Source organism: Centrocercus urophasianus, unplaced genomic scaffold (assembly GCF_019232065.1).
Source record: "Centrocercus urophasianus isolate 14NV4802_14NV808 unplaced genomic scaffold, USGS_Curo_1.0 seq_13, whole genome shotgun sequence".
In the NCBI taxonomy this organism is placed as follows: domain Eukaryota; kingdom Metazoa; phylum Chordata; class Aves; order Galliformes; family Phasianidae; genus Centrocercus; species Centrocercus urophasianus.
The window spans coordinates 49,954,619-49,972,315 of NW_024884475.1; the positions used below are offsets into that span (position 1 = coordinate 49,954,619).

Consider the following 17,697-nt stretch of genomic DNA (forward strand, 5'->3'; position numbering starts at 1 on the left):
TGTTGAGAGCAATTGCAGTAGAGAAAAGGCTTGTTAGTTTATGGGATAAGAGAGGATAAAACAGCTCTCTCAATCCTCATTCCTTTTGTATGCATTGGAAGGCTCTTGGCAGAGAGATAGCTGGATTTCCAGTGCAGCAGGGAACCATGCTGGCTTGTAGTGAAATAATTGGTAGGTGCTACAGAAGATTATGTGATAAAACTTATATGCTACCTTTAAGTGGACAGGTTTTTGATAATTGCCCTAGGACCATTTATTATGTAAATAATTAGTCTTTCCAGATAAGGAGTAGGATACGATTTACATCTGAGAGATTTATGAATGCTAAAAAGGTAATACATGCACATATTGGCAGCTGTGTTCAGCACTAATTTGTATGTTTCATTTCATTCCTGAATTTTATTTCCAAAGCTTCAGACAATGCAGAATTGAGAATATGGCAGCTGAAAGCAAAGCAATTGAGGAATGTATTTGAAAAGCCTGCATACGATATCTGTTCCTTTTATAAGGAATACTTCCTTTATGACCTCCTCCTGCTTTGTATTTATCATTTCAAAGAACTTTGGGGGACTGTCTGTAGCCTGCATCTTCATGAAGCAACTAGCCAAGGATTTAAAGTATTGTCATTGCTGGCCTGCAGCAGAAAACTGCAGGCGGTTTTAATCTCGGGGTGGGGGGGTTAAACCCAATCTTTTGTGTACAGATTAGGAGTGCAGGAGGATAGACTTAAGGGTGTTAGTGGGAGTTTTTTCATTGGCAGTTCAGTAATAGCATCAGGCTTTGGAAAAACTTTTTTCCTCCTCTTTGTTATTTCAGTAATTACTATGTGGTGGGTAGAAATCCATAGGGTTTGTGTTCTTTTTAAGTACTACAGCAATGACACAGGGGTGTGGGTGATAAGAAGTACTTGCTTTTATAACTTTTTACTCCTTGGACAGCTGAGGGCCCCTAAATGCCTTCTTGGATAGTCTATCACTGTTTCAGTCTTTGATGTCTATATTTATTTTGTCTCGGATCTGTCAGCTGTGATAATAACAAGATCCATGCTTGAGGTGGGGTAAGAAAAAAAAGAGGATTTGGCACTAGCATCACACTGACAAATCTGAAATCTACCAGAGAACCGTCTGACCTACCTTATACTGCTTGGGCAATGGAAAGGTTCCCAAACATCTCCCTGGTCAAGAAACAAAACACAGGCAAGTCCCTGCATGCTTGCTTGTGGAGGTTCTCCTGCTTTCATTTAGAAACTAGGAACTGGTTGGCTGAGTATTTGGTGATTTCTGGAACAGCTGGGGTAAAGAGGGCTTGCAATTTTTATGTATGGAAACACTGTGACTCCCTACCAGAGCTGCTGAGATGAGCGCCATAACTAACAGGATTTACTGCAGTTGGTTTGGAAGGTATTGAGTTCAGCTCAATAGTGATCAGTTTTAATGAAGACTAAAGACTTTCCAGCTCTTCATTTTGCACATAGTTCTACTCAATGGAATTCTAATGCTAAGAAATGTACCTTTTTGTGTAAATTATCTCACTTAAGATGCTTGTTTCTTTTGAAAAAGATCTTTTTAGATATCCAGAAATATTAAGTGTAAGTGGTTTTCTGTGCCTCATAAAAATTCATTATAATATGAAAAGCGTTTTGAAAGAAACCTTCTCCTATGCTAGTGCCATTCATGTGCTTTAAAGGATGTGAGTGCTCTTATGTGGTGGGAGTGAGGAGTATGCTTTTCAGAGCTAGAGTGGAGCTTTGGGTTTTTGTTTGCTTGTTTTTTTGTTTTCTGATGAGATTTTAGTTTATTCTTCTTAATTTCACCACTTCAATCTGGCTATTACAAGGATATTCCTTTCTACTAAGATATGTTTTCTTTGCAACATCTACATGTTTCACTTGTTCTCAGCCTTGACTTTGATAGGAAGGTCGTAGGTTGAAAAATTCACAGCAGAGACTGCTCTTATATCCAATATGACACTGAAGTGCTATGTTATAAGCACTTCTCTAAGCTGAGACTTTGGGTGCTGCTTCCTTCTGCTTAGCACATGGAGGAGGTAAGATCTTGTGCTGACCTTCTGAAAATCTGTGAGATAACAGTGCTCTGTTGGAAGCAAGTCCCTCTCCACATCTAAAAAGAGACAAATTAACAATAAAGCAACCAACAGCCACCCAGTAATACAGAACGGCATATAGATAAAGCAGCAAAGCTTCCTGTGGCTGGTGCTTCAGAAGCTTCAGAAGCTAAGCAGAAGGGACAGCGAGGTGTAGTGACCAGCAGCAAGGCAGGGCAGCTGTCCCTGGAGTGAAGAACAGGGCTGCTCTGGCGTCCCACTGAAAACCTGCAACTAGAGTGCTGCCTCCACCGGGACACACTGCGTCTGTACTGCAGTGGTGTGGTCCAGAGAGCGTTCAGGTTGAGAGCTTTGTGTTGTCTTTTGGTCAGGCATGTGTTGAGTCACCTAATTTCTGTCTGTGTTTATGGCTTCTCTCTTGAGATTTTTCCACTGCCCGAATACTGGTTTATGCCAAGACAGCCTCTCAATCTGAGACTATAATAAAATATCCAAGAAGTAATTAAATTACTCTGCTGTGAGGTGATGAATCAGTGCAATTTCACTGTTGGGAGTTTGTCTTGCTTGCATTCTCTTCAAGCCGTTCAGTGGGAAACATATGTTTTCACTGCTAAACCTGTATTTTGAAAGCCTATTTGATATAGGCAGAACTTCATGCACGTGTGGAAGTAAATTCATGACAAGATGTTGTTTATAAAAGGTGGGGTACTCCATATTCAGGGTTCCCAACTTTTCTAAGGCTTTAAAGATCTCTGCCTGTTACACACACTGTATATGTATGTACATCTACAAAATAGGCTCGCTATATGGCACAGCTGTATAAGCAAGAATTTTTAGAGGGAGCTTAGTGCTGGGTTGTTCGGCAAATGCTCTGCGGAGCTAGAGCAGCTGCTGGGATTTAGTTTCCTTGGTATGCTCCTTTGGTTTTGAAGGCTGTCACATACATGCATTGTCCCTTTTGCAAAGATAGCTGCAGCTTTTTGTTTAAGTAATCCTTACAGACAAGGAGTTGGAATTTAAAACTGAAATATGGTTAAATCACAGCCATGCAACGAGCAAAGCAATGTCCACTTGCTAAAGCCAAGGGCATTCTATTCTTTCTCAGAAGATTTTTCCTTTATGTGTGCCCACCTGACGTGCAGAATCTGCTGGTGCTTTGTGTTGCTGTAGCACAGAGGAGCTTTATCAGAGCCCAGGGTTTGCTCATAATGGTATGGTTGTGCGAACACTTACATGAGCATGCAGCAGAAACACAGGCTTAGGGAGGAATGGAAAGACATGTGTAATTAGGCTTTAAAAACATGATCAATAATGGCTTTTACTGTTCGTGCGTTCTACACTAGATGCTTACTTCCTGCTCTCTATTTCAAACTACCAAGCCAGAAGGATAGGCTGCCTGTCTAACACCATCCAGCTGGCCCCCATATATCAGTAGGTTATTTAAATACCAGGGTACTAATGACATGTGACACCAGTGGAAAACAAGAAAGTTGAGGTCAAAATTTTTGGCAAATCTTTTGTTACTATATCCTTTGTGAGAGCAGCCGATGAATGAACTGGGCTGCTGTAGCTCTTCTTCTCCAAGGTTTTGAATTCTATAATATGTGTGGGGTCTAATCAATGCCTGGCTGTTCGGAAGTCTTTATACTATTCATGGCTTCCCTCTGTCTCCAGTTCTGGATGTTGAGGAGTTCCAGTCCATCTCCCATCCACTTCAGGTGACTCCCTCTGAGCCACGTACCAGGCAAGGAGAAGCATGTGATGGGGTGAAGGCTGGATCCTGCAGTTTGTGTTGCAATTGGGTTAAGTCTTGGTGCCTGAGACTGGTAAGGAGTGTCTCAAAACAATTGGGTACCCAGATTCGCAGCCCTTCTGCATCACTTGTCTTCAACGCAGAGGAAGCACAAATGCAATCAGAAGGGTCTGGGCTGAAAAAATACAGGGCAGTCTTTCTTCTCATAACAGAGACAGGTTTTTCTAAAAAGTCATGCAAGTTAAAATAAATACCACAGCATATAAGCCAGCGCACAGAAAAATGAATTGGTGAACTACAGCATGTGTGCAGCAGCAGCACTGCATTCCTGTCATCACGCATTCCCGAAACATAACAGTGAGAGAAATATGATCCGAAACTGTTTTAAGAGGTGCTGTAATTAAGCCAGGATTACTATGCCAGTATAACACAACCTGATAGCATTCCAGAGTGAGACTGAAGACTTGCTTATGATAAGCTCTGAAATATTTTTCTTTTCTACATTTGAAGCTTTTTCTCTCTCACCTTTGACTTGGTGATTTTTCTCTCTGCTTTTGGCAGAGTTTCCCACAAGCCCCAGTCCCAGAAGTCGGAGCCAGCCCAGTTTCTCCAGTCCCACAGACCCACTGAGAGTGGCTGCCTTGTTTTGTGAGCTGGGCCACAAGCATGGACAAGTACTGGGCTTCTCTTGCATGTGTAACAGCTAGTACTGCTGAGAGGTGACAAGCTGAAAGCATTAGTGGTGGAAGTCTGAGAGCTGCCAGGAAAAGGGATCATAGGATGAATCATAGAATGGCCTGTGTTGAAAAAGACCATAGTGATCATCTAGTTTTATCACCCTCCCACAGGCAGGGTCGCCAACCTCTAGACCAGGCTGCCCAGAGCCACATCAGCCTGGCCTTGAAGAGGCCAGGATATGCTGTGCTGTGAGCTTTCTGCTCGAGTATCTGCTTACAAAGGCTGAGAAGGGGTAGCAAGTACTTCCCAGAGCCAAGGACAGTTACAGACTGCTGCCAGAAAGGAGTCTCACAATAGCAGAGGCTGAGTTCTGGCCTGTTTCCATGCTAGTGGCACATTTGATAATACAGAGCCATGCATGAAAGTGGGGTCATTTATGCAGCCGGCTGATTTTCCTCTTCATGGACGTATTAATATTAAGCCGTGCAGGTTGTATCTTTTCTCAGGGAGGTTACTGTGCAGAACTATACCTCTTAACAAAAACGTATCAGTCACAGGTCATTGCCAAGGCCTATGTGTTATATCTCAGCTCAGTGTTTTTCTCCAGTTCTTAATTGCATATTTTCCACCTCATCTCTCATTAAGCTTTCTTCCCTCTCCTTCTTTTTACTGCTCTTCATCTCCTTGCACTACAGACTTCTTTTCTCCTCTTTATTTATTTATATATTTACTTATTCATTCATTTCTTCTCTCCCTCTCCCACTTTCTTAGGTCCTGCATTTCCTTTCCAGCATCTTGCAGCACCCTATCTCCCACTTAAAAAACTTGTAGATTTAAAAAAAAAAAAAGTTTCTATGAAGTTTAAAAGCTTACAAAGGTTTTTCCTACTTGATGTGCTGGGCCATTTCCAAGATAAGGGAGAAACTGGCTTTGAACACATAGGCTGAGGTGATGATTTTACAGGGGAGGTGTGCAGTCCTCCTAGCAAAGAGGGGCACCGCTTTTCTCCTTGTGTGTCCTATTTCATCTGTTTTGACATTTTTGTGTCAGTGCTTGCTCTGGTTGAAAACTTCATGTAGTTGGTCCCCAGGCCAGTCAAGCTGACGTGCCAGCAGCAGCCCCCCTGCTATGAAGTCTGCTCCTCTGCCCTACAGAAACCTGTTTGCCAAGGGGAGGAAGAAGAAATGCTGCCCTGACTGAAACTTGAAATACCAGATTACATGAGAGCAATTACCATGTACACACAGACAAGCACGCATGCACATACACACACGCACATATATATATAAAGTTCATACATATAGTACGTATAGTACAGTACATACATATAGTATAGAGCCATATTACAGAATCATAGATTTATAGAATGGTTTGGGTTGGAAGGGACCTTTAAGATCATTTTGTTCCAACCCCCTGCTATAGGCAGGAATACCTCCCATAGACCAGGTTGCTCACAGCCTCATCCAGCCTGGCCTTGAGTGCTTCCAGGGATGGGGCATCCTCTCTGGGCAACCTGTTCCAGTGTCTCGCCACCCTCACAGTCAAGAACTTCTTCCTACTATCTAGTCTAAATCTACTCTCTTCTACTTTGGAGCCGTTTTCCCTCATTCCTGTAGGCCCCTTCAGGTACTGCAAGGCTGCTATAAGGTCCCCATGGAGCCTTCTCCAGGCTGAAGAGTTCTCAGTCTCTGTAGGGGTGGTGCTCCAGCCCTCTGATCATCTTTGTGGCCCTACTCTGGATCTGCTTCAACAGCTCCATGTCCTTTTTATGTTGGCGGCCACAGAACTGGACACAGTAACTCCAGGTGGGGTCTCACAAGAGCATAATAGAGGGGCAGAAATCACTTCCCTTGACCTGCTGGTCACACTTCTCTTGATGCAGCTCAGAATATGCTTAGCATAGCCCAGGATATGGTTGGCAAACATATATATATATTAACAATTACCAACTATAATTATTACTTTTCAACAGTGGAAAAATGAGCTTATGAAACTGAAGTTGGGACCCGTGGATGTATAGCAGTGCATTTGTCACTGATATCCTATGCTGTTTTGGGCCCCTTGTGTCCTTTTCTTTTTGCCTTTTTCCATCAGCAAGATGGGAATAGACCTGCTTAGCACCTAGTTAGTGCTTATGAAGATCAAAAGTGATAGATATCTGGAGTAATATTTGTTTTTTCACTTTTAAGAGATAACATAGAAGCTTTTCAGAAGCTAACATTTTTATTGCTTCTCCAAAAGCCCTCAGGCTGTCGATGATGAATTTTGGCTGAAGTAGCGTTGTGGTGAAAAGCTTGAACCCGTAAGAATCCTTTGTGGTGTTTTCAGTGTACCTAGGCCCCTTTTCATGAAATGTATAATGCTCAACCAGTACCTTTGGAATGGCTACTGTTATGTCACTGATTGGGAACTATTAGGCTAACAGAGAGGCGGGATGTTCATTTTTGGTTTAGTTCATTCTCTCTCTCTCTTTTTTTTTCCTCCCTGAGGTCTCTATGATCTATGGGTCTATTTAATCTAGTTTCACCTTTTTGGTAATTCAAGGAGATGGTACCTGCTGGACATCAAACACCAGTGCTGCCCAGGGAGGTGATGGAATCACCGTTCCTAGAGGCATTCAAGAAAAGGGTAGATGTGGCACTGAGTGATACGTTCTAGAATTAGACAAAACTTTACCAATATGCCACAGGCAGGAAAAAATACAAAGTGTAAATTAAAGCAGAATTTCACAACTGTTTCAGCCAAATGGAATAAAAAGTCCCCTCCCTACCTGTTGGAACTGTCTGATTAATCAGCAATTTTGTATTTGTTGCAAACTGTGCTTGTAAGAGTCTATAATGTCATTCCAAACAGGAGAGTTGTTTGTAGCTGGGAGCTCTTCTTTCCCTACCTTGCTCTAACATAACTCTGTATGAATCCACGCATTTATTTTCTTTTACTAAAGACAACAACAACCTACACTAATTTGAAATGTCTAACAATATAATGTTCTTTCTTTTTTTTTTTTTCAAAAGCCCTAAAATTTTAGCTTTCGATTCATATGAAGAAAATTACTTTATTTCAGTTTGGCCATTGAAGCAAAAAAAATCAGTTATACTCACAGTTCTAGCTCTTTTTCAAAGAAAACAGACAAAATTTAAACGTGGTCTTTAATTATATATTTGATTCATCCCAGTAACAAACCTCAACTTCAAACAATGCAAAAACAGGAGGAAACTTGCTCTGAATTCCTCTCTTCAAAGCAAAGAACTTTGTTTTCAGACAGCATGTCAAAAAAAACTTTGCAGCTGAAAACCGAAAAGATAGAGTAGAAGAAGCTTTAGCTGACCATAGTCATAATGTCTCAGGACTGACGGGAGGCTTCCAAAATGGTTTTAAATTCATCTCCCTACATTTGAGAAGAGAAAGTGGGCTTTGTTAGATGGATTGCTTATTTCTTCCCCCTACGTCCAACTTTAATGTGAAACAAATGTGTAGTCATAGGAGCAAAACATTACTTGTTCAAAATTGTCACACAATGGAGACTCATCCTGTTAACTGTCCTAAAGCCAGCCTGACTCCTACAATCAATGTGTAGAGGACATAAAACGTAAATTGCAAACACTGTACTGCTCTTGTGACCATTCCTGCAAGTATACAACTGAAGTCAATTCAAAGTACTTGAATCATTCCTGTATGCTGTCACTGGTTCATCAGTGTACAGCAAATTGCTGGAAAAGCACTGGGACGTGTTTTTTCCTGATAGTTGCAGTGGGGCACAGCTCTGACTGTGTTAGAGCTGTCCCTCGCTCTCTTACTTGTTCAACTAGCCCTAAAAGTAGACTCATGTTTTTAGTTTAGAATAATTACACAGAAAGATAGTGTCAGGATCACTGTGGTCTTGTCACTCCTCCAACCCTGCTTTGTTCTGTCTTTCTACTTCTTGACCTCATTTTTCCTCCTCATTGCTTATCCCTATTTGTCTCATTCCTCATATAATGCATCTTTTTCCATGTCTTTTTTAATGGAACAGAATGATATCTAGGGCTGTGTCTAGACTAGAAGAAAGGTTGAGTTTAGTTCAGACATAGGTTGAAGTCAGCTGGCCAGGTAAAGGCTGCCTTCAGCCACTTCTTCTACAGCGTGAACATCATTTGCTCAACTTTCAGACAGTGGAAGGGGAGTTCATGCTCCTGGGTAGGATTTCATTTTGTTTTACATCCAGTGAAATGGGTAGGTTTGGGGGTGTTGACTTAGTTTGTGCTAACCGACCTATCCAGATCTGTCTTGGATTAGAAAAGTTGAGCGATTCTAGAACTTCTCTTTAGTTTTTTTTGGGTTTGAGGATGAAAATGTTCTATTATAAGCCTTGCGTAGGTTGATGAGTAAATTGCTAGATGAGTAAGTTGCATGATGGAAAATATCTTATATTTTCATTAGTGGTGCTCTGGGCCAGTTTTTTTGCTCATCTTACTTCTTCGCGTTTCTCCCAGTATACAGACATCAATGGAAATATGTAGCTCTCCCTGGTTTTTCACACTGTTGGAAGGAAATGAAAATGAATGAACAAGGACCCAATTTGTATTTGATTTCTTGACAGGTTTCATTCACATCATTTTGATACCATATGAACAGGGTGGCAGCAAATGGAACCTTGAATGACTCTTTGGTGTGTTGTCTGTCCAGAGGCTGAGCAGGGCCCGCTTAGGTGAGGATGGGGAATGAGCTCAAGGCTTCATGGCCATGGCCCTGATGGGAGTGTGTCTCCAGGCCTGTTCACTTTGATGTCCTAGTCACTCGCTGTCATCTTTCCCATATTGTGACACTACTGAAAGCTTTCAATTGCTGTCCAAATTACAGACCTCTGATTTTTCCATGCTTTTAGAAATGAGACTAAACCCTGTGGGAAGGAGCGTTCATTAATTATATTTTAAAAATAATACTAAAAAGTAAGCACAAGTGATTTATTAGCTGAGCTTAGGCAGCATCTTAATATCCCTGTGTCATAGTTTCCTTCACAGGTAACATTGTGGCATCACCTGACTCCAAGCGCACCCAAGGAACCGAGTCCTTCAGTGCAGTTTTGGTCCCCAAACCCCTTCGTGCAGGCCACTGCTTCAACATGGCAGCAGGCACATGCACCAGCGGGGTGAGATGCAGGAGCCACACACATCCTCGTGGCTCCAGTTTCCAAACGCCCTGCTGTGGCCCACCTCGGGCAAGCTGTGGGAGTCCTCCACCGGGCTCTGAGGAGGAAAGGAGCGCCCGGAGTATGCTGGGACGCACGGGAAAAACCCCGCCGCCCGCCCGCTCTCCCCCAGGTGTGCCCCGGCCGGGCGATGGGCACGGGAGCGGTGCCGCCCTGTCCTGCCGCCCCTCGTAGGGTGCCTAGGGCTGGCGAGAGGGAAGAGGAGGGCGGCAGGGAGGGGGTCGGGCCACCCGCAGCGCACGGGGCTTTGTATGTAAATACCCGCGCGCTGCTCGCGGAGCCCGGCGGGACCAGCGCACCGGGCCGGGGCTGCCGTGAGCACGGACGGTGGCGCGGCTAGCGGCCCCCCCGGCGGCATCGCCCCCCGCTTCTAGCGCGGCGTCGGCAGCCATAGAGCCCGGGGCGGCGGTGAGGGGGGCCGCCGCCGCCACGGCAGGGGGAGGCCGCGGGCCGCTGCCGGCCGCCGGGGCCTGAGGAACGGCGGGGGGGGTCGCGGTGCTTCCGCCGGCCCCGCGGCCGGGCGAGGCGCTCGCTCCTCCTTCCCCTCCTCCTGCTCTTTCCCCTCCTCCTCGTCCTCCTCCTCCCGCCGGGAGCCGCCGCCGCCTCTCCCAGCGCCGGGCGCGCTGCGATTCGGGTCACAACCGGCAGCCGTGGGGTTTTCCTCGTTTGTTTGGGTCTTTTGTGTGGCGGCTCACAGTTGGCTAAGCACGGCTAGGCTGAATCGGGCTATTGTTTGGGATCCCGGAGCGTTCACGCTGCAGATCTGCCCCCTCCCCTTTTTTTTGCCTGAGAAGCCACATAATGTGCCTTTCCTCCTCACGAATCTGGAAGCTGTAAGCCGGACTGATTGCAAATGAAGTGTAATGCATTGTGGGACGTGTGTAAAATTGGATCATTCGAGGGGGAGAGGGAAAAAAAGAGCGGCCGGGCCGTGCCGCCCGCGCCCTAGAGCAGGCAGCGGCACCATGGGCGCAGGCTGCGCCCCGGCGGCGCCGGCGCTGGGCTGACGGGAGCGCCGCGAGGCCCGGCCCGTGCTGCGCTGCTGCGGGGGCACTGCTCGGGCATCCTCAGCATGAAGAAGACGCGGAGCACGACCTTGCGGCGGGCCTGGCCTAGCTCCGACTTCTCCGACCGGGCCTCCGACCGCATGCGGTCCCGCAGCGAGAAGGACTACCGGCTGCACAAACACTTCCCGCCGGCTTTCATCTCGCAGGCGTCGCGGGGCTACATGACATCAGGTTGGTAGCACCGCCGGCGGGGCTGCGGGCTGCGGGCGTGCGGCTGCGGGGAGCATAACTTGCTATGAATAATGCAAAAAAAAAAAAAAAAATAGCGTACATCCACCATTTTGTACCTCGGCAAGATTCACGGCAAGGCCCTCGCAATATGGTGTTTAAAATCTATTAGCGGAGTGAAATAAGGCGGGGGGGAACGGTCACGTCTCAGCGCCGCGGAAGGGCAGGCGGAGAGGAGCGGGCGCGCAGAGCGTGGAGCCCTTTGCTCCTTTTGTGCTGGGAGCATGTGCTGGGAATCTGCTGCTGCACGTTATGCTTGTAATGCAGCTGGCCCCGCTGTAAACCAGCGCTCCGCCGCGTTTGTCTGTCTGCGAGGGAAAAAGGGTCACCTGCCGTGGCCAGCCTGCCCCTCGTATGGACATAGGACCGTGAAGGTTGGAAGAGATCTCTGAGATAATCAGGTCCAACCGTCCTCTAGCACCTTGCCAGGCTCCGGCTGCATGTTTCTGCTCTGGTGCAAATGCCTGTAAACACGTTAACATTTGGTGTCGGAGGTGCAGAAGGGGAGCAGAGCCGAGTATGCGGGCAGTGCACACGTGCACCTATGTTTCTCAGGCCGTCACCATCAGGGGAGGCCGTAGGGAAATAGTGGGCACTGCACCAATGTGTTTGTGCATGGGGAAGGGAGAGCACACACCAAACAAAAACCAGCATGGGGAAAGGCGGGCATCGGGAGAGGCTTTGCTTCGGCTAGAGTGCTGCTGCAATGTCAGAAAGCCTCGGTAACGTTAATGGAAGCTGCTTCATCCTGAAAAGCATCCGCATGGGCTCGGGGATTCAGACATTTCATAAACAGCAGAAGGAAGACTTGGGAAAATGCTGATGGGGAGGGGGACGGGGGCAGAAAATCCTGGAAACCTCCTTTGTTGTTCTGCTGCCTGCTTATTGTGATGCTCGGACATAACGTTTCATTGCCACTGCATCAAATCCTAGTTTATCATGAAGGCTTGTTTTCCCTCTAAGGCTTGATTTAGGTTGAGTAGGCGGATTCCTTTAAAGGAGAAAAAGAGGGAGAGGGAGAAAATGAAGGTATTTTTCATGCATTACTGAAAACATTTCCAATCCCCCCCCCCTCCTGATTACTGTTGCAGAGGTTGAGCTAAAGATTGTGGCTGTCAGTTACACACTTGCTTTGCTCTCTCTGTCTCTAATAAACATTTCTCTTTGGTTCTCATGGTTTGAAAATGCTGTGTGACTGCTCTTTCATTAACCTCCAGGCAGAAGGGGAAGAACATGCATTTCACTGCAAAATCTGCCCATGTGAGAATACTGTGCCATTTTGGCAGTAGCCCTTCTGATTTTTTTCCCTCTTTCCTGGGAAGCCACAGATTGGGAGGAAATGACAAGTGTAATTTATTCCTGAGCAGCTGAAGAAAAAGAGAGCGGTTGTTGGGAGGGGGTGTTTGTTGTGTTGGCGCTGCAGGTTCTGCAGGCAGCTGGAGAGCCAAACCTGAGTGTGCGGCGAAGATTTTTGTTGTTCTTCATGGATGTGCTCACATTCCTGATGCAGAGATACGGAGCTGTGTTGGTCCTGCGTAACTCAGTACTTCAAGGCTGGAAACCCATTTTTAAAAGAGAAGGCACTCACGTGTGCCAAGTGGTGTGGGTTTTGCTTGTTTTTAATTCTTCAGGGAAACACTTTGGCTCTGTAAAAGCTTTATCTTGGCAAGGTTGCCTCAATCCACGTAGGTGTTCGAGCACGAGCGATCCTTAGAATGAGATGTGTCACCCAGCATTCTCTGGACGATGACTGTGTTTTTAGGGGCCTATGGGTATGAAATCCACTCTAAAATGAATCTCTGCACCCCCTCAGTACTGTGTTTATCCAGTACGTTGATTTAAACTGCAACAATTGAAGAAGGATGGATGTCACATTTAGTTTGAGCAACCTGCTCAAGTTGTTGGAGGAATGCTATGTTGAAAATTGAAGTCAGAAATGTTTTAGGAAGAACCTGATTGGCTTCTAGCTGGAAATGCAATTGTTCTCTGTTGATGGATGGTTTCCACATTCATTTATTTTTAAAGAATCGTAGTCCATTGCCTTGACAAATATTAGTTTTGTGAGGAATGGCCACTGTATCTAAATACATCTCACTATTTGAAGCACAGGGGCTCTTCAGAGGGCTGCATTCTGTTTATCCAAGCGTTTAACCTCATCACCATTAGTATTGTTGTGGTTCTCTTTTAATTAGATACTGCATTGTTTGACGTGGGGGTGGAGGGTGGGAAAGAAGCTAGAAGCCTTGGGTTTTTGCCTCAGTTACTCTGGGTAGGAAAACAGTAAAAAAGGACTTCTAATAAGATGCTAAGAAGCTGAAAACACTACTATTCAAGTGTGTTTGAGCAGGGCATGGGGAACTTGTAGATACGTTTCTTTCAGCAGCACTGAAATACTGAGCAGTGTTTTTACAGCCAATGCTTTTCTGGGGGAGGAAGAGCAGTCTCTATAGAGAGCCTTGTTCATAGGGTAAGTGTAGACCTCACGCTGGAGTGGTGAAGCACACCTGGCTTTAAGCAGCATTTTCAGCAAAGCTGAGTAAGGACCAGTTTGATGCTTATTTGACGAGAAGCAGCACTGCTGGCTAGCAGTCATGTTTTCGATACTTTAGGAACAAACTGCCCATAATTACAGAAAATTACTGCGGATGCCATTGCAGTTCGTGTGAAATTTAGAGATTGTTTGACAGATCAAGGCAGATGGAAATAAGGAGAGGGAAAAGAAAAAGGCATGGAATTTAGAAAATCACACATTTTTACTGCTGAATAATCTCTTGATACGTGCTATTAAATGTGCTGTACTCCAGGGTTCCTTTAGGCCTCCTAGCAACCGCGAGGTTCAAAGGCCATGCGAGGAGTTCATTGTTCATGCTGAATATTAATTTCCCAGCGGATGGCTGACTTGGGAAAAAAACCACCAGAAAAGAAAACTACAACAACGTAGAGCTTTGACCTTGCGTGAAAAGAGATGTTGAAAAGTTTGAATCCAATCAACGTTGCTGAAAAAGGGGAAATATACTTGATGGTTTTGATGGATTGTTACTTAATTGAAGGGGAAAGAAAGGAGTCATATAAAACTGCCAAGCAGAATAAAACTTGATGAAATTCAGGAATGAGAGCTCCAAGAAGTCACATGAAATAACAGGCGTTTAACTTGAAATGTCAAATACTTTTTTTTTTTCCCCCTCCTAAATAAAGAAGGGAAATCCTGGTTTTTCTTGTGGCAGAGAGATGAGCTACACGCTGTGGTTAACCCAGCTGTAAAACGTTACCAGACGTTGAGAGTGCTCTGAAAAGAAATCCTTTTTTCCTGCAGCCTTTCCTGAGCTGTTGGAGCTGAAGGCCTCAGTGGTGGAGGCAGTGTGTCAGATTGGGCTGGGGGTGGTGTAGGGTAGCAGCCTTGAAGGAACGTCTGGAGAACTCTCTGCAGTGGTAAAAACTAATGCCAGAGCTTGCTTATTTGAAGGCTGCCTTCTGAAAAGTTTGCAGTGACTTTATTGTTCTTTGCTGTAAAACTTCCTTGCAGGTGTTTCAGTGCTCTGAAGCTGAACAGTGGAATTCAGTCTCCTACAGTTAGTGGAGCTTGGTTAGCAAGCTGAATCAGAAGAGACAGACAAGAAGTATCTAATCCTGGGAAGTCTACTGATGTTGTCTGCATGCAGGCTATGATTTGTAGGAGGAAAAGATAGCCTGCTTCCAGGATGTGTGTTGAAAAGTCTAGGGCCACCTCTACAGCCTTCTTGAAGAAAATCAAAGGTTTGAGGAGTGAAATTTGAGCAAGTTTGAGAATCATGAATCACTTCTTTTCCTAAGCTTCAACTCCTGACTCTAATAAAAATTAATCTTTGGAGATAACGATGCATGATCTGAAGAAGGCAGTGTAATGTAATTGGGAAATGACAGGTATACACAAAGCCTTGGACCTTTTTCAGTTCTCCTGTTGCTTAATTCAATTATCTAAGACAGGATGTTCTAACTTGAAAGCAGCTGTATTGTAATTAATATTTAATGGAATAATCAGTATTGCATCACCTTTTTCTCTCTGTGTAGCATTAAGAAACACCTTCTAACTAGTCTACTTACCAATAATGTGATGTCTTTTCCTCCTAGATTCTGAATAGTTTAGTTTTAGGCCAGACTCACTCCTAGAACAGTAAAAACAAAAGAGCAGGTGGATGCCAGGGACCAGAGAGAGCTGTTGCCCCTTGGCTCTTGCTCTGCTTCACTTGCTCCAGCCTTTGCTGAGCAGCCCAACCTGGGTGGCTCAAACTTGTTTTAATGGCTTAGGAAATTGTTTCTGGGCTGCCTGTGCCTTCCAGTTTGTTTTGGTCCCTGGGGCATCTGCTTACCTTGAGGGAAAAGCAGGAACTTTCACTGGGCTTGGTGTGGAGGAAGGAGGGTCTAGCTGTCCTGTCTTCAGACCGCAAACTTTGCATAAGTTCATGGACCAGCCTTTTCTGCACAATTTCTGGCTTGTTTTTTCCTCTTGGTTTCTTTACAAAGAGAATATGAAACACAGTCTTCTCTGATACCCTTTGTGAATTTCAGTGTTGTGGTTGCTCGTGCAGTTTTAACTCTAGTGTTAACTCTGCAGTCCTGGTCCTTTCTGACCAGGCCCCGAGATGTTTCCTGCATATCCATGATTCTTCACTCTCACACCAAGCTATGGACAGTTTCCTTTGTCTTAATTGTGCTTTCTCCCAGCTGGGTGAACTGCATTGGAGTATATGTCTTTCCTGTCCACTGTGACCTACAAGCAAGGGGATCCAGGGCTTTTTATTTTGTGGCAGTGCAAGTTAAATCTATGAGGAATGACTGTTAGAAAGAAACAGAAGTCTGTGTGTGTGTCTATCTCACCTAGACCTGCTCAGGTTTCCATCTCACTTCAAAGCACTCCTCTCTGCTGGGCTAAGTTTCAGGTTATTTTTCTTTCCCAGCCTCCCTCACTGCTACTGGGAGCCCGTTTGCATTCTCAGGCTCTGCATTGTCTTTGCTCAGTCGCTTGCACCTTGGGCCAGGTCAGGGTGCGCAGGGGGGACTGGGATCAGATCACCAAAGGGTGTTTGCACAGAGGTGGCATCCTGTTCTGAATCAGAATACGTTTCCAGGTGTGTTTTCCAATGGTCGTGTGATTGAAGTAACTTCTTGTATGCACATTAGACACTGTGATAGCTATTGAAGGTACAGGAGGCTCCTCTTTCAAGGACAGACAAGTGCTCAGAACAGACATGATACTGATTTATCGCAAATAGTTCCCGAGCTGTCACAGGTGCAGAAGCTACACTCTGCCTTTGCCAGCAAGTTTTGATAAGCCTGAAGGGTGTTGAGTGTCTGGCCATTTTGGAATGGAATTACAGCTGCATCTTTGCAAATTGTGTTACGTGTTGGAGGCGGCTGAAATGTGAGGATTTTGCCGGTTACCTGGGTTTAGACCAGTGACTGTATCAGTTGTGGGCAATAAGCCTTTGCTTGTGGGTAGAAGAGTGAACTGCCATCTTTGCAAAGTTCTTCACACGATTAAAAGAGAGATAAGTAAATCAGGTAGGAAGAATGAAAGAATAATATTTTGCCAAGCACACTGTGGAAGTCCTCCAAAAATTGGGGTTTCTCCCAGTGTTCTCGGGAGGTTCTTTAGGGTGACAACTGTTTTGTAATCCGTAGCAGGTTGTAGGATGTTTCTGTGTATAGCACCAAAGTTGAGTCAGCTTCCTGTCATCTAAACTGTGGGCCGTGACGTCTAACCTGTAATTGAAAAAAGAAAGACTGGAAAAAATGTTCAGGTACAACCTATTTGTGGCTCCTCCTGAGCCTGCTTTTACCTCGCTGCAAAAGGCCAAGCAGTATTAAAGTCAGAAGAAAAAATGCTGATTTAGGTCTAGTGTAAGAATTGCTAAACAATCTTTTTTTTTTTTTTTAAATGGTTAGGCTGCTGTTACGCTATCAAAGCTGGCTACATTCAGTGGAGTAAATTTAAACCTCAGCCAGGAAATAAGGGATGCCCTTTGTAAGGAGTATCTAAGAAATATTTGATGCAATTCAGTCTAACCATTGGGTTTTATTTGCACTAGAAAAAAGGCATAGGAGTGGTAGCAGTTGAAACTGAGATGTGCAACAATTAAAATCTTCCCTAAAAGCCTCAGGAGGCTGCGCACTTCTGTACCTTTCCTAGCAAGAATTTTTGGTACTAAGGCCAATGGCAGCATGATCACTCCTAGATACAGATAATGCTTGAATGCTGAAGCTGCAAAACTCTCCCAAACCAGCATCTATTTCTCCCGATTGCTGCCTGTAGATATGAGGGTGTAGTTAAAGTGGCTTATAGCTGCTGGCTTGCCCTTTCTTGCACTTTTATTGAAGTGGCTACTCTACCAATGCTATTTTGTCTTGCTCAGCACAGAGGTGCTAGAATAGTTAAAAATGCACAACTTAGTAGAAACTTCAAATTGGAGTGCTTAACAAAGATATCTTAACTGTTTTATTTGTTCTGGTGGGATTTGAAAACAGAATGCAAAAGAGGAAGGCGATAGGTAACAAGGTGATAGGCAGCAGATGAAAATATTCTTTGGGGAATTAGACCTAGTAGCAGACCTAGGCTTTGGAAGGTAGAGATGGCTGAGTGTGGGTGTGTTGCATGTGGAATTAAGGTTTTGTGAACAAGAATAAATGAGTAGTTGATCCCATTTACGCTGTTTCCCTTTAATGAAAATATCAAGAAGAGAGTC

General features: G+C 44.9%; 1 protein-coding gene across 2 annotated transcripts in view; it reads left to right on the forward strand.

Moving 5' to 3' along the window:
• STOX2 (storkhead box 2) overlaps positions 1 to 17,697 on the forward strand; it is a 123,209-nt gene that overhangs the window by 52,647 nt on the left and 52,865 nt on the right. The window contains exon 1 of one of the 2 annotated variants that reach the window (XM_042811441.1): positions 10,756 to 10,921. The exons of the other annotated variant lie outside the window; for it this stretch is intronic. Within the exon in view, the coding sequence (XP_042667375.1) occupies positions 10,756 to 10,921 (166 nt within the window). Of the gene's footprint in view, positions 1 to 10,755; positions 10,922 to 17,697 lie in introns of those variants that run through there. 2 annotated transcript variants of the gene reach the window in all.